We start from the raw sequence: 18,045 nt of genomic DNA on the forward strand, positions 1-18,045 counted from the left end.
AGCAAAAATTGAAAAAATTTAATTTTGTCTTTCCCACTGAACACTTTTTTGGTAAGTGGAAATCAAGCCTTAAAGCGATTCGGATGTGTAAACTTAAGTAGAGTTAAAGCTCTCTCTCTATCTCTCTCTCTCTCTCACGGTGTTAAAGCTATCAGAGAATGCAAGCTTTTACGGAAGTAAAGCTCTACAGCAGTCAAAGAAAGTTCTCCAGTAGGTGAGCTTGAATCGCAAGCAGGTCAGCTTGAATCGCAGTCAACCCGTTGAAAAAGTAGCACTCCGTTTTGCCTCCATCTAAATGTCAACTAATTGACAGTACTCTCTCAATTCATTTTGATTCATCGGCATTTGTTTTACTGTGATGTAAACGGATGAACTGTTTTCGAGAAGAAGTGAGAGCGATTATCTTCGCCTAATATGTTTGAAAGTTGCGTATCGTATTGTATGTGTGCTGTGGAGAGCTTTCGAAAGCTTTGTAAAGTCGATGATTTCAATGGAATACAAAACAAGCTCTTCAAAGGCAGAGACACAAATGCGATACGTTATTTTGACTTAACATGACAGAATGAAGGCTTGTCAGAGGTGAGACTGTAGTACAAGCCGTGGAAGATTTTATCGCAGATTCTCAGAATCTCTGCTCTAGTCAAATGCTTCCTTCTTCCTATACATGCCACGCTACTGACATCCACCGTGCACACTGAACTCAGGTTGTTTAATCTATAATATCTCTGCCATTATTATTAAATAATAAAAAGGAAAATATTTTGCTGAAGATTCCGTTTTTCTTTTCAATTGTGACGAACATTTACATATTACATAAACGTTCCCCACTTATTTATAGCAAATGATGTTGCGTGAAAATCGGAAATGAATGAAAAAGCGATATAATAATTGGGGGAAAGTATTTTCAAATTTACATTTCAGTCTGGCAATGTTCGTCGGTTGAGTGTTTGGTTACAGAAACGTTTCACCCGAATAAAATGGATAATTGTACGTTTAGGGTATCCAAGCATTAACTACTTGACCTTGGTGCATGACAATGAAAGGTTATGCATGAGAACTAACAATGATTATTGTGCCTGGTAATAATATCCAAAATGTTTCATTTAAACAAGCGCTAAACGCACCATGGCTCCTATATAGGATATAGGATATATAGTGACAGTTGGGATCAAAAGTCGGTCTATTCCATCTGTCAAAGTGACGTTTTAAACGTCAAACCAAAATTTTTATGCCAAATAGTTACGAAGTTGGTTATTTTTCCTCAATTCTTTAAATGGAATAGACGATTTTGTGACTATTTGGCTAAAAATTTTGGTTTGACGTTTAAAAAGTCACTTTGACAGATGGAATAGACCGACGTTTGATCCCAACTGTCACATATACAGCCTGCAAATCTAGGTAACGGTATAATATTGACTGTCATCTTCTTGTCTTAGTTCGCTAGTTAAACTACTATCTCATGTTTCGCATTAACGCCATCTGTGATGTAGTAGGGACATCGGTCTTTTCACGTAAAACGAATTGACCGTTTCAGAGAAAGTAACCGTTCAAGTCATTTGAAAGGGTTTAGGAGGGGCTTAGCAGTGTTAGCCGTTCTGACAATATGGAAAAAAATCGAAGGCCTATGACAACAGGAAAGGAAAGTGCTACTACATTGTCAATGTAGATATAGAAGACAGCTCTTCCAAATTGCACGATGAAAAATTAGTTAACATAACACCTCACCTACTCCCCTCTCCAACTGTAACCTTTTTTTTGTAAAGGTCAAACGTTCACCAACAAAAAAAATAATTTTTTATCGGCGCTGATGGTACAGAAATAAGCAAGAAATCGTTCGATTTAACAGTTGCTCGACGCTCTGCTCTTCGACAATGCTGATTATTTCAACGGTTGACGTTGAACAAAATTGTGAACGTTCATGCGCCTGAATTGTACGATGAACTGCAATCGCTTCGAATCAATTTTTCCAAAGTTGAATACCGGTTACCTTATACACTTTTCTCCAATTTCTAATCACCACAATTATAACCGACCGACCTATTCTACATTGCTTTATAAACTCTAGCTAAATGACTTCGGGCTTGACATGACGATATGTTACCGCAACGGTTTCCACACCACAAATTCATTATTAACGCTTTCCATTTTCATATATACCTAGAATTTAAATGGAACAACCGAAGACACGTAGGCGAAATGCGAATGACGATTACAATTTTCTGTGTTTGAATAAATGATTTTTTGACCTTTTTTTTCTTTCTCAACTCACAAGGACATTCGTCATTGTTATACCAGCTAATTGGTGAATAATTTATCAAAAGGAAAACTTTACGAATGTTCGTGTAGACATTCAAAGTGACCGACGAATCAATCAATCAATAAATGTCGTAAAGGAGCCGATCAGAGCTCGTTTCCAATCAAAAGGTGTCATCGTCCTAATCTTGCATTTATCATTGAGCAAGAGATTGATCACCGCCTCGAATTAGTTACTGTATAAAGCAGGTGCAAATAACGGGAAATTTCTCTTCCGTAAGACAAAAACTCGTATGCCAACCCAACAATTGCATGCATGTGTTGGTTTGCCTAACATGTTGCAATTTGAGCTTATCTGACGCATCATAAAGCAAGCGATTAAAGTTGTGATAATCGCTCAAATTGGCGAGACGACGGCGGAACATTTACTCTCTGGGAGACCCTGAAAAACTTAAGTACGAATCGCGTTTACGATCAAAAATTGAGCACGATTCAATTTTGTCACCCTTTAGTAGTTTAGTACACAGTTTTCTCTCAACAATTCGGTGGCATTTTATCTGACTAAAATCCGTCAAGTAAAAAATTAATTGTTTTTCTGTTGACATTGGTTTTGTTGCAGCGACATCTTTCAGTGAAATAGTGAATCGTTCTCTACCGGATGCCGTAAGTCCTCTCCTGTGAATTTTGTTTCTAAATCGAGAATGTTAAATGAAATTGAAGTACTTTGCTCGGACACATACCCTTTTCGTATTTTGCTCACAATTGTTTTCCATTTTTCACTCATTTTATTGTGCATGGATGCAGGTTTAGTCGAACAGCAGCATTTTTGATGGCTTTTCATTTGAATATTTTTGTGTGCAAAATTTTTTTGGTTTCCTTTCACCTTTCACTGAATTCTTTTTGTCATTTTTTTCTTCAAATTTTAATGATTGTTTGTCGTTTATGTAGTGCTTCGTCCACAGTTTATTTTGATTTTATTTTACACGTCACGTGGTTCCTTTCTACATTTTTTATTTTATTTATAAGCTTTGCTTTGAACTGCTTAGCACAAACTATGCGGTTATAATGGCCCGCGTTGAATTATTCCGTTTAATATAGTTAGAAGGATTTCAAACATTGTCGACTTACCCGAGTCAGATATGGTCCAGGGTGCGCGATATTCAAATGAAACCTTTCTAGGGACTACTATTTCATGAGAAGATTTAATTCCTAATCGGTTGGGAGGTAGCGAAACGGTAGGAACTAAAGAAATTGGTCTGGAAACCTTGTAAATGTATGTAATCTGCACAGGTTTCTCCAAAGGGGATAAGTTATCACCCACAAACCAATTTTTACTTTTGAAAGCGACACATTTTTGGTCCAGAGAAATCATCAAAAAACGAATATTTTTCCGCCTAAATGTGGGCTACACATTTGCAAAGGTCCATTGCCCTTAAGAGGCATACATTTGGTTGTAGCAGTTTGACCGGCTCTGAGAAACGTGAGCAGTTTATGCAAATTTCGTTAAACTGCTCACTTTTCTCAGAGCCGGTCAAACGAGGGAATTGCGGTCGTACACTTTTAAAAAAAGAATTCTGATGGCAAGATATCATCAAAAAGGAAATACCAGGCACAGGCACGGCACACAAATGTAGGCTACAATTTTAGCTTAGTACCGGTGCCTCTTGAATCTTCTGCTGGCCTCCTTCGAAAGATTGCAATTCTTAGGTCCAGAAAAGAAAGTTCTTTCCACTTTGTGATGGGAGGATCAGTCAAAAACACTCAAAGAGTAAAAGTGACGCAAGTCCCTGGGCATACTTCCAAAACAACTGATATCGCTGTAGGTGACGCATTCTGCGGTTAGGCGCAAAAATTGTAAAAGCAAAAATTTTACCAAAAAAAATCTAGAAAAAAATTAACAAAAAAATTTTGCGTCACAAAGTGGCAGATGATTCGGCTTTTTTCCGTTTTTCCTTTGCTTCAGGACGTATTTTTCCCTATTTTAACAATTTTATTAACAGTACTTTCCTCAACATCTGCCACTTGTGACGCAAAATTTTTTTGTTAATTTTTTTCAAGATTTTTTTTGGTAAAATTTTTGCTTTTACAATTTTTGCGCCTAACCGCAGAATGCGTCACCTACAGCGATATCAGTTGTTTTGGAAGTATGCCCAGGGACTTGCGTCACTTTTACTCTTTGAGTGTTTTTGACTGATATCAGTTCTTTTGGAAGAATTAGTAGATTGAAAAATTTGAAAAATTTGATAAATTTGAAAATTGTGAAAATTTTTGAAATTTTTGAAAAGTTTTGACAATTTTTGAAAAATTTGAAAAAAATTTAAAATTTTGAAATTTTTTTAAAATTTTGAAAATTTTTTAAATTTTTGAAAATTTTCAAAAATTGTCAAAACTTTTCAAAAATTTTCAAAATTTTCAGGTATGTGAGGTATGTGTTTCAGGGCTGTGAGGTATGCGGATATATTGAAAAAATTTTAAAATTTTGAAATTTTTTTAAAATTTTAGCTATATACTAACTATATAGGTCAATGTAGGTATATACTAACTATATATAGGTCAACGTATCTATATATAGGTCAATATAGTCATATACTAACCATATATAGGTCAATATAGCTATATACTAACTATATATAGGTCAATATAGCTATATATAGGTCAATATAGTCATATACTAGCTATATATAGGTCAACATAGCTATATATAGGTAAATATAGCTATATATAGGTAAATATAGCTATATATAGGTAAATATAGCTATATATAAGTCAATATAGCTATATACTAACTATATATAGGTCAATATAGTCATATACTAACTATATAACGGTCAACATAGCTATATATAGGTAAATATAGCTATATATTAACTATATATAGGTCAATATAGCTATATATAGGTCAATATAGCTATGTATAGGTCAATATAGCTATATATAGGTCAATATAGCTATATTTAGGTGAACATAGCTATATATAGGTCAATATAGCTATATATAGGTCAATATAGCTATATATAGGTCTATATAGCTATATACTAACTATATATAGGTAAATATAGCTATATATAGGTCAATATAGCTATATATAGGTCAATATAGCTATATAAAGGTCAATATAGCTATATATACGTCCCGTTGCCCAACATACACCAAAAGTGATCAAATTTTTCCCGCTGACCAACATTCACCGAAAGTGACCAAATTTTTCCCGCTGCCCAACATACACCAAAAGTGACCAAATTTTTCCAGCTGCCCAACCATACGCCGAACGTGATCAAATTTTTCCAGCTGCCCAACCATACACCAAAAGTGACCAAATTTTTCCCGCTGCCCAACATACACCAAAAGTGATCAAATTTTTCCAGCTGCCCAACCATACACCGAAAGTGATCAAATTTTTCCAGCTGCCCAACCATACGCCGAACGTGATCAAATTTTTCCAGCTGCCCAACCATACACCGAAAGTGATCAAATTTTTCCAGCTGCCCAACCATACACCGAAAGTGATCAAATTTTTCCAGCTGCCCAACCATACACCAAATTTAATTTTTCCTACTGCCCAACATTAAAAATTTTTTTTCAAATTTTCACACTCAAAAAATCCACACACACACACACACACACTTAAAGGTGTTCTTATATGGGACTTATATGGGAACTTCGAGGAGCGCTAGCTCCCAAACGAGGCCCGTTCCCCCCAAATTTTTTTTTCTGGAATGTCTTAGAATGACGACTAGAATCTACTCCCAAAATTTCAAGAAATTCTAAAGAAGACTTTAGGAGATAGGCTATAACTGGAAACACGGACGGACGGACCGGACGGACTAACAAAGTAACGTAGGATTTTTTCATTTCGTTTAAAGTACTGTAATAGACCAAAATGTATGGGATAGTGGCTTCTTGGAAGATTTATTGCGTGGCCAAATTTTAAGCTACAAGAACGTGTGATAGCTCGTTGAACTCGTACGGACGCCTAGTTTTTTTTGAAGCTAATTTGGAGTCATTTGGATTTGAATTGTAGAACTTCAATATTTGCTGTATATATGGTTCTGCAGTCTACGACAAAAATTTTTTTTAAATTTTTTCTAGTAATAGGACTTGCGTCACGGGCGCTATGCTAACGCGCGCCCATGATGGGAGTGATTATAACGAGACTCTTTTTCCCTTATTGCATGCAAATAACCGCAAGCCATTTTCATCGCATAAAGGGAGAATCGTTTCTCTTGCTTTCATTTTCGCAGAGCAAAAGAAAAATTCCGCCAACATTTTTCCCTGGGTTTCGTTTTTCTATCTCATTTTAAAATGATGATTGCGTATGATGCATCATCAAATGTTTACCGTCTGTTATACAACTACGATGCTGTAATCTAAGTCCTATATATCACGCCCAGGTTACCATCAGAGTCAGAATGTTACGATAAATGCACGTGCACACCGAGTGCATTCGCATAAACTATATGTCATTTCCGTAAGTTGTTGTTCTAATTTCAAAATATCAGTTTCACATGTGAACGGAATGTTTCCGTTCAGCATAGTTATGCCACAAAATAAATCTGATGTCTTTGCATTCATTGTTCGTCTGCAATATGCAATGAATAGCATCAACAGCGAAGTGAAAATAAAAGCCTTAGCGATTTCAAAGCAGGCCCCGCATGGTCAAGCGTTACTTTTTAAACTTTGAAATATTTTCAAACAATGTACTGGTTCCGATGGATCTGTGCAGGTTGGCACAGACTTGTACACACTTCAAACAAATAGCCCATCGCGCGTTTGGTATTACACTGTAATATTATTCAAAATTAATTGTTTAAAGACAAATTTTGTGTACAGTTCACGTTGTCAATTGAGGTTATGACGGCATTTTTTCATATGTCAAAACTGACAACGTCAAAACTGTCACTTCATGACAAAAAGTTTCGATGTGATTTGGCTCTATTTTAATATGTGAAGCAGCACGACGCGACGCGACGTTAGCAAAAACCAGGCAGGGGCGGTTCATTTGTCAAAAAGTGAAGCAAGGGACCGAAAGTTAACCAAAATCATTTTAAATGAACAAAACTGACACGCTGCTAGATTATTCAGGCCGCTATCAAATCATCCACTCGTGCCTGGGTCTTTACGATGTCTTGTGAAGCAACCTGTTCTAGCTTAATAAATGATGAAAGTTGAATTCGGTTTTTTTACTTTTGATAGCAAAAAAATTGAAATGGAGAGAGTGACACTGGTTGAGGAGTGTAATTGGAAGCCCTACTGGACTCATCATCAAACACTCTGAGTGTTACACTCATTATATTGAGCATACGGCATCGTATAGGATACTCAGCAAGTGAGCATATGGAATTTCTTACGTTGCGCTTTATCATATTAGTGCGACGTCGGCTTATGTCAAATCAAATATTTTATCCAATGCACTTTCTAGGACCCAAACGACATCAATACAAATTCATTATTTGCACTCAATGTTATATGTCCTTGGGACTAGTGTTCAAAAAATCGAATTTTCCTGTCTTAGCTCTGGGTACAAAAACTACTCTTGTTTTATCGATAAAAACATGGGAATATAGGACAGGAAGCTTATTTTCATGTGAACCAACTTCATAATAGTTACATTTACTCTGTATTATAGAGTATGTAATGACAAATGCGAAGTTGCTACACATGAAAATAAGCAACAGAGAATGAAGTACTTCAAAAAAATGGGGCGCCTCTACAGAGGCCAAACGACCTGGTGAATTGTTGTTATTAACCATAACCACAAGGAAGAGACCTAGTTCTCAAAATTTAAGAAAAAAAGCTTAAGAATCGATGTAAATTCTTGGAAATCCAGCAGAAATGGTAAAGAAAGTCCTCAGAAAATCATTGAAAGTCCTTTGTCGACGAAATTTACAAATGTCTACTGTCAAGGTCTACTCAGTCTTCTGTCAAGTTTGACAGTAAAACAAAAGAAAAAAGTTGTTGTTAGGTCACTTTCTCACAAATACTGAGATGACCTAACTCTGCCTATGTTTATTTAGGCTAGAAACTTGGCGAACGACAGATTCTTTCTCTTTAACCTGTCACAGACGGCAAACATGTTAACAGTTCTACTGTTCAAACTATTACTTCATTTGAAGATTTTCATAGATTGATTTCAGAAATCTTTACTTCATTTGTTGAGAACATGCTTTTTGCAGCAGTGCCGCCTTTTCCATATGGGCCAAATGGGCGAATGCCCGTGGCGCCCGAAGTGGAGCAGAAGAAAATGGCGCCCGAGGTCCTTAAAAAAATTTAGCTTTACTAAATTGCCGCCTATTTTTCCAATTGCCCGATGGCGCCCAAAAGCTAAAAGCGGCACTGTTTTTGCAATAGGAAACCTTATTAGTCAGAGCTTGTCTCTTGTTATTGCTGTCGTGGTCGATAACAGATGAAAGCCGTCTGTAACAGGTTTAATTACAGTTGAAAATTCTGATGATTTTAATTGCATCATCAATAAGCCAACCATATTTTACTTCACCTCAACCAACATAATAGACTATTCTACCAATGTGATTACTATTGGCTATGAAAAGCTGTATAATGTTAAACCAAATCCTGGTATTTTATTAGCCGAACGACAATTTTAATTTTAATAATTTAATTCCTCTCTGTCATAAATTATATGGCGCACGGTTTGACATGTGTCCACATTCCCACATATTATTGGAACGGTAAAATTTGTCTTTCGTCTCAATAGTAACCATAAATTATTCAGAGACGGAAATTTTCAACTTATAGCGACCGGGACCGATTTTCTCTTACTTTTCATTTGAAATTGGAACGAAAATTGAATCGGATTTCAAATAAACGTCAACGTATTCGTTGAGGTATCCGTGATGCCATTGATAAAACATATGAGAAAAGCTATTGGTAGCACGTTGCACATCAATCACCGTCTATTACTCGACATTTTATTTGCTTAAATTGCAGAAATTTCCCAAAATGAACTAAATTTACTTCAAAATTTTCTCAGCAAATTTTGTCAATTATCAGTACAGTTGGCGTCTTTCAAATGAGTGATGCATTTCGCATCAGCTGTTTTTCATCTGATCAACACATAGAAACTAAAATGCCTTTACGTTTATAAACGGTTTTACCACAACCGCGCGCGTGCGTATAAACATATATGAGGTGAAACACAACAGATGCAAAATGTGTCACTTATTTGAAAGTCGTCGACTGTAGTTTCAGTAAATACAGTTCTCAATCATAGGCCCTGATCAATATCATTGTTATGAGAGCCTTATGATGGCGTCCGGATGAAACCTACTTTTTTCTTTCCACCTATCGAAGTTTGATCAGCTCGAACTTAGGTGGTAAAACGAAAAAAAAAAATATTCATGAACTAGCGCACCGATAGGGCATTGGAGCACGTGCCACTTTTTATCCTGAAAACTACAACAGCACCATATTCAGCCAAAGAAAGTTTGCTGACAAGTGGTGAACACGTCAACAAGATTCATGCCCATTGCTAGTGAATCTATAATTCGTTGCAGCATTATCGCTGACCCCACTACTTGAATGACTTAAGCTGGTAACGTGCGGTATGATTAATCTTATTTGTTCCCCTCAACAGGCTATGATGAAATTGCAATTTGTTAACGATTGACCGAATGACCTTTCTAGTGAGAAAAGTGAGCCTTTTTTTCCAGTGGGGAGAAAAGAGAACTTTTCTCATTTGAACTGTCACTTTGTTTGTGTTTCCAAAAATAATCTGGTCAATTGATGTTTTCGTTTCGTGAAGAAAAATGCATTCAAGCATAAAAACGTCGTCTGGGAGAAATAGAAAATTCTTCATCGAAAGTTGTCACAAAGTCTCTGGCCGCAAACATCGCCCTTGTTGTAATTTCCTATTTTCTTCCACCTGTTAACAAAGAACCATTTCCAATGGCAAACATTTTACATTCTTTACAGAACAGTCGAAAGCCATCGAACAATGAACCAGTTCTGTGTTTTTGATTTGATTCAATCAACCTGAATTACCCTTTTGTGTTTGTATGCATTTCAATCATTTTATTCATTAAAACTGACTCTTCCGTTTCGATTTGAATGAAGTTCGTTTGATTTATATTCATATCGACTGGATTCTGCCGTTTCCTTTGAAAAACAATTTCGATTTATCGATGCAAATCAACGAGTTTCGTTTGGATTCTTTTTTTCTCTTTTCGTTTTTGAATCCGTAAAAGGAAAACTTCAATTGAACACAAATGCACCGACCTATAATATAGTTGTTTCAATGGCAAAACGGTCCAATTAGTTAGCCTTTGTGTATACCTTTGGGATGTTTAATGAGAAAGACGACGAAAGACGTGTAGTTCTTCTTTGCAAAACGATGCATTCGACAGAAGGTAAGGTAGGAAGCTTAAGGGCATGGCATAGATACAAAAATTAAATTTTCAATAAATTACCAGTGAGGGCGTTGGTTATCTACTGGCCAATTGAAATTAATTCCAATGAAGTTATAAAACAGATATGATTTATCTTCAACGAAATCACAAATTATGTCAAAACAATATAACAAGAATAGACCGGGTGAAGCCTGGTGAGGTCTTTTTTCATTTTTTTTTCAGTTTCTGTTTACTACTAGCTTGGTACTCATTCAAGTACCACTTTGGTATTCAACTACCACTTTGGTAGTCAACTACCACTAGTCAACTACCACTTTGGTAGTCAACTACTACTTTGGTAGTCAACTACCACTTTGGTAGTCAAATACCACTTTGGTAGTCAAATACCACTTTGGTAGTCAACTACCACTTTGGTAGTCAGTCAACTACCACTTTGGTAGTCAACTACCACTTTGGTAGTCAGTCAACTACCACTTTGGTAGTCAACTACCACTTTGGTAGTCAACTACCACTTTGGTAGTCAACTTCCACTTTGGTAGTCAACTACCACTTTGGTAGTCAACTACCACTTTGGTAGTCAACTTCCACTTTGGTAGTCAGTCAACTACCACTTTGGTAGTCAGTCAACTACCACTTTGGTAGTCAGTCAACTACCACTTTGGTAGTCAGTCAACTACCACTTTGGTAGTCAGTCAACTACCACTTTGGTAGTCAGTCAACTACCACTTTGGTAGTCAGTCAACTACCACTTTGGTAGTCAGTCAACTACCACTTTGGTAGTCAGTCAACTACCACTTTGGTAGTCAGTCAACTACCACTTTGGTAGTCAGTCAACTACCACTTTGGTAGTCAGTCAACTACCACTTTGGTAGTCAGTCACTACATTTGGTAGTCAGTCAACTACCACTTTGGTAGTCAGTCAACTACCACTTTGGTAGTCAGTCAACTACCACTTTGGTAGTCAACTACCACTTTGGTAGTCAGTCAACTACCACTTTGGTAGTCAACTACCAAATACTCGATTTATAAATAGACCAGCAGGCCGAATAATTTCGTCAGTCGGTGTGCGTCTCTCGAGTAAGAAACATCTTTGCTGCTATATAGTTTGGGGGTCTAACTACCAACAACTACCAAATTGCAATGTCTGCTATGAGCGATCGGTTACCAGTTAACAAATAATAATTGATTTGCCTGGTGTTGGTTTGCTCATAGTAGCATTGCAATTTACCACCGTGGTAGTCAACTACCAAATATTTGAGTTATAAAATAGGCAAGCAGGCAGAGTAATTTCGTCAGTCGGTGTGCGTCTCTCGAGTAAGAAACATCTTTGCTGCTAAATATTTTGGGGGTCCAACTACCAACAACTACCAAACTTTCAAATTGCAATTTCTGCTATGAGCGATCGGTTACCAGATAACAAATAACAATTGATTTGCCTGGTGTTGGTTTGCTCATAGTAGCATTGCAACTTTTATCAATCACATTTGATTTGTGACACAGACGGACGAACGGACAGATGAAGTGCCCACAATAGGTCTTTTTTTCCTATGGAAAAAAGACCTAAAAATGAGAGCGTTTCATGACCGTTCGCTTAACACAACGAAGTGGTCGGTGTAAGCTTTTTTTTGTTGAATTCAGATAATTGAAAACCCACACCACTTTCGAACAATTACATTGCGCTTGACATTAAAACCGTTCCATTTAAATCCAATGGACGTGACAATGTGGAAGATTAACCAATTCATTCAAGTGATGCTTTAACTCCTATTCTCCTAATAAATACCTTTTGCAAATCATTCTAATGGATTGTTCATCATCATCATCCAAAAACTAATGTTTTTAATGAATCCATTTGGGAGGAGATCCATCACCCCCCCATTTATACACACGACTCACATCCGAAACATATTATTCCATTCATTTTAATGCGAGCGCGTCTATACGAGCACTCATTAAAACAATATAAATCTAGAAACCATAATTGCCTACTCGTATCCTTCATTATAAAATCATAAGACGACTTTATTAGAACCACCCCGAACGAACACCCACTCGCCACGTTGTTGGTTTGGTTTTGATAAGACATTATAAGTGTAACACCCACTCACTGAATAAACTTCAAAACTTCATTGTTTTCATGGCGTTTTATTAATCCGACAACCACTAAAACAAGGAGCAAATGTAATAATAGATTTGTAACGATGAGTAAACAAACACCTGATGCTGGGCGTTTATTACAATATATGTTAGAACGTGTGGTGTGGTAATAGATGTACACATCGAAGGCCGAGGGACATATAATTTTGAGAAATTGTAAGATTAATGTGTGGATCCGTGAAATGAACACGAAAGACACGAGTTAATTGTTTTGAAAAGACTTTTTTCAATTGATACAACGATTACGGAACAATTATCGGAGCGGCGTGTCTTTGTTCTTATATGGCGCGTGCATTCAACAGGAAAATTTGAGCAAAGGATAGCAATTATTTATAAGTTCGTACAGTAGGCGTTCGTTGTCTTAGCATGCCGTTTTGCACAGTTATGGCTGAGAATTTTACTGAGCGAAGTTTTGAACACAATTACCGTGATTACGCCGGAGTATAAAAGAAATGAGGGCCACATGTACACAACAAAGACGTTTTCGTATGATGCGATAGAAATTTTACGTGGGTGGATAACGTTTCTTTTTGAATGAGCATTCGACAGCGACACCTCGGAGCGTATTTTTAAGATTTTTTTACACAATTTTCTCGTTGGATTTTCTAAACTCCTTTTTGACTCAGAAAGTTTGGTGGCGACTGTGCAGTGTGGAATAATTTCAAAAACGCCTTCACCCCAGGGAGGTGCGGGAAAACATGAAAAGTTTTTTTTTGGTCTCAGAACAGTCGTCATACGTGTGCGATATGTTAAATGAAAGGTATTGACGAGGGTGTTGAGTAATTTGGCGCCGCGTCATTCACAATAGCCTACAAAGCAGGGCCTACTTTTTGGAAACTAATTTCTTGAATTTCTCGAAATTTCTCGAATTTTCTCGAATTTCTTAAAATTTCTCGAATTCGAGAAATTCGAGAAACTTCAAGAAACTCGAGAAATTAGTTTCTTGAAATTTCTTGAATTTCTCGAAGTTTCTCGAATTTCTTGAATTTTCTGGAATTTCTTGAAATTTCTCTAATTCGAGAAAATCAAGAAACTTTGAGAAATTCAAGAAATATTTCTAGAAATTTCTTGATTTTCTCGATTTTCTCTAAAAGTTTCTAAAAAGTAGGCCCTGCTACAAAGTGTCATTTTCCTTATACAAAATGTGCCATTTTGTCAAGTATTGTGAATGACGCGGCTCGAGATTCCTAGCAACCTTGACGAGACGAATCAGAATATCAGGTTGGTCGATCAGTAGCTATTGGCGAAAAACCAAGCAAAACAGTGTGTTTTTGCGATGTTGTTCACGTGCATCTCCGGAAGATTTCTTTACAATGATGGCCGATGACGAAGACATGCAATTTTTGAGAATATTGGGTCTGTACAACAGTACCTTTTTTCCTCAGTGTGCGAAAAACAACATATTTTCGCTCGTTTCTCATATGTCAAAATGCGAAATGAACGTTATTGTCAATACCAGTCAAACAATTAAATGTGTTGATTATCAGGCTTTTTAGATCAATAGACATTGTGCCTGGAGTCATCAAAACAGCCTGTTTTGTGTGTTCTCCCTTGTCTTCTCCAGTTTTAATCGGATAGCTTTAGAAAAACCTGCTCAACATTGATGTGTCAAATAATAGATATTGAGTAGCCAGTAGTCAGGAAAACAGCTGATTTCCTTTCTCGAGCATTTTTCTTACGTAAATTTGAGTGTCTGTGAAGGGTATACTCTCCTTGGTTTCCCGCACCTCATAGGAGATAATACAGAACGAAACGTGCATATCAGTCAGAATGGTGAAACTTATGCAACATGGCTCAAGCAAAAAATGTTTGTTCTAAGACTTCGGTTTTTGAGTGACCGAAGTACCCGTAGTAACTAAGGTCTGGTGTATATCTCATATTCAGCTGACGTCGTACGGAAACCGAAATTTTGTTGAACCCGTCGAAACGACTGAAGTAAATGATTTTGTATCGAATACTGCGCGATACGTTAAACAAATGAAGTAACAGATTCAATTGCGATTCGCTGCAGTTCTGGTAAGGTCAACCTGTTTTCAGACGGTAAGCATATGACAAGTATTATTATCGGGTCTATTACATCCATCGATCAGAGATTTTTTAATCTGTTGATTTCGAATCTGGTGAATCTGGTACTTCAATTTTTTTAACATTCATTTTACTGTATAAATGACCATATTACCTAGAGCTTGTCATTATTTTTGTCGTCAGTGGTATTTTTGATCAAATTTCTGCATTGTGTCTGAGATCTTTATTTCAAAATTGTTTTTTTTAAGACAGCCGTACAGTGAGTACACCGGTTGCATGGTAAAATGGACGCGCCCGCTGTTATATATATTATTCACAATTTGATTTGATTGCAAAGATTATTTTCGTTTGCTAATGTGGGCTCGTTTATATACCAAACATTGTTTACGTACACTTGTACCGAATTGAAGCAATTTTCAATACCAGACTTTTGGTTCAAACTTTTTTCTTCGTTTCTTTCTCTTTTTGTATTTATTATTTACACAACGCGTCGCTATGTGCTAACGCGCGAGAGAGCCAGTTTAATGATTGTTTTCGTTGAATTTGACTAATTAAAATTCCGATTCTGAAATTAAATCTTCGGTGCCATCTCCAAGATCAGTGTACATTGACTGCCAAAACAGCGCCAAGTAATTTCGAGTTGTGTTGGGTTTTCGTTTTAAAAAGAAATTATTTTCATAGTCAAAACTCCCACTGAAGTCGTGTTCAGCTGAGGCTCAAGACAGTCATCCAGGTCCGGAGATGAGTGAAATTTTAGGATTTACTGCTTTGTCAATAAATTTTCGTGGACAAAAGGAGAAATGGGAATTCGAGTCGATTGAACGCTTTGAGATGATTTCGGTTTTAATATTAAAATTCGCTCAAAGTCCTCACTCAAAGGTTTTCGTTAAGCCCGACCCAAACCACCTTCAACCTAAACTCGACGAGTTGGGTCAAGTCAAGCGTTATTCACCCGAAGGGTCTCTAGTTCAATCGGTTTATTTTGTCTCAGTGTAAGTTAATGAATTGAGGGATTAAGACGTTTCTGGTGGATGAAACCGTTTGAATGTAAAATCTGATAAAAAAAGTTGGAGAACATTTCTCTGTTCGAATCTTTTCTACAATTCAACTCAACCGCACACAAAGTAGCATTGCTTTCCTTAACGCATTATAACGAATGAGGAAAAACATTTATTTTTATGTTTTATTACTTATGGTTTAAAACTAAATATTTAATTTAACCGCATTGCTCTGGTGCTTGCTTGCTATGTATTCCATATTATACACAACAGAAAACGTTTCAGATTTTTTTTTTATATTTAAAATGAGAAAACATAAAACAACACACTTCGACTCATCGAACGGTTTTCTTATTTTCTTTTCTTCTTCTCACATACACGAGTTTTCATGCATTCGATCGACGATTTTCTTTTTGTAAATTCACCATATCGAGAAGATGATTGGAATTGTTTTTCTTGAATTCTAATCAAAATTACTTGTCACGCCGTTTGCAGCCCACATTTGTTTCAATTAAGAAAATTGAGTTTGGAAAATTTATTTCAATTCCATTTTTTTTTAGATCGAAAAAGCAAAGAAAGTTGGAAATTTAGGAAAGTCAAAGAAGAAGAAGAAGCTCTAAAGTTCTACAAGCCCGAAAGGTTTAGAAGCCCGAAAGGTTTAGGAGCCCGAAAGGTTTAGGAGCCAGAAAGGTTTAGGAGCCCGAAAGGTTTAGAAGCCCGAAAGGTTTAGGAGCCCGAAAGGTTTAGTAGCCCGAAAGGTTTAGAAGCCCGAAAGGTTTAGGAGCCCGAAAGGTTTAGGAGCCCGAAAGGTTTAGGAGCCCGAAAGGCTTAGAAGCCCGAAAGGTTTAGAATCCCGAAAGTTCTAGAAGCCCGATAGGTCTAGAAGCCCGGAAGGTATGTAAGTCCGAAAGGTTAAGAAACTTAGAAGCTTTAAAAGACCGGAAGGTATAGACTAGAAGCCCGAAAGGTCTTGAAACTTGAAATGTTTAGGCCTAGAAGCCCGAATAGTTTATAAGCTGGAACGGTTCTAGCCCGAATGCCCGAATTTAGAAGACCAGAAGATTCAAAGCCACTATCGATTTAAAAAGTCCGAATAATTAAAATCAAATTACAAATTTGTGAGAACAAATAATTGCAATCTCGATGGAGCTATAATCACAAATGGAACGAATTACTTTAATACCGAATCGACCTATAAAAACTAGATGTTTGTCTATACAAAGAATGCTCTTCAATAGATCTTCGTGTGAAAGTGTAAAAGTCTGACTCGGAAAACTTTAGACTTAAATCGACAATGAGTCAAATCACTAAGGTATTCCCAGAAAATGTTGAAAAAAATCTGTTTACATTCAACCGCATAAAACGTCGTTAACATGTGATTAAATGAGTCAGTGTCACAATTTCAAATCATCACTCGTTTCAACAGAAATTCACATTTTTCATGTCACAAACAACACTTCCTTCTCTGCACTTCTGATTGTAAAGTTTCAAATCGAAATAAAACTCCGTATATACGACCGTGTTCCACCGCCCGCTTCAATATAACAGACGAGTTACCGCACGGAAAATTCACTAAATACTGAGAAGTCAGACTTAGCAAAATTATGAAAAGCGGACTGTATCGTCGGTGTATTTGGTCTGTGAGTGTTTGAATCGGAAAAGGAACTTCGATGGAATAGTTGTTTACAGACGAAGGGGAAGCAGAATTAGAATGACAAAAAGTCACATTTTCGTGACAAAATTGATCGGAGACGAAGACGAGACCGATAATCACGATAAACCGACACCTTTCTCTGAGTTTTGTAAATGTCAAAAAGTGCCGAAATAAGTGAAAGGTACGCTTTTCGACCCGGAAGCGTGTAAAACCAATCATTCCGTTCATCGCCGATTTTACGGTGAAAAGTGAGCAATTTTGTTTATTATATTGACTGCATGGAAGAATTTTCTTTTCCATTCATTCAATGTGTATACAATATTCGATCGGGCGCATGTGCTGACAGTGGTGGTGGTGGTGCTTGTGATGTGTGCGTGTGCATAATGATTAATGAACATTCGAATGGGTTTTCGCTTAAGCTCTGGTATATGTAATTTCCATTAAAAATGTTTTCTTGAATTGGTGACGATAGACATACGGAGTTAAGAGAGCAATTTGAGAGAGAGAGAGAGAGCGAGAGAGCCCTGACTGTCGGTAGTAAATATAATATATTTTCAGTGACAGATTCGTCGCTCGATACTATTGCGGTCAGTGT

The 18,045-nt window shown here is 36.8% G+C and overlaps 1 protein-coding gene across 8 annotated transcripts in view; it reads right to left on the minus strand.

Moving 5' to 3' along the window:
• LOC119083716 (regulator of G-protein signaling 17) overlaps positions 1 to 18,045 on the minus strand; it is a 44,981-nt gene that overhangs the window by 9,563 nt on the left and 17,373 nt on the right. The window contains exons 1-2 of one of the 8 annotated variants that reach the window (XM_037193513.1): positions 17,144 to 17,373; positions 2,994 to 3,254 (exon numbers count right to left, since the gene is read on the minus strand). The exons of the other annotated variants lie outside the window; for them this stretch is intronic. Of the exons in view, the coding sequence (XP_037049408.1) occupies positions 2,994 to 3,094 (101 nt within the window). The 5' untranslated portion in view covers positions 3,095 to 3,254; positions 17,144 to 17,373. Of the gene's footprint in view, positions 1 to 2,993; positions 3,255 to 17,143; positions 17,374 to 18,045 lie in introns of those variants that run through there. 8 annotated transcript variants of the gene reach the window in all.

This window comes from Bradysia coprophila, unplaced genomic scaffold, assembly GCF_014529535.1.
Source record: "Bradysia coprophila strain Holo2 unplaced genomic scaffold, BU_Bcop_v1 contig_70, whole genome shotgun sequence".
NCBI lineage: Eukaryota > Metazoa > Arthropoda > Insecta > Diptera > Sciaridae > Bradysia > Bradysia coprophila.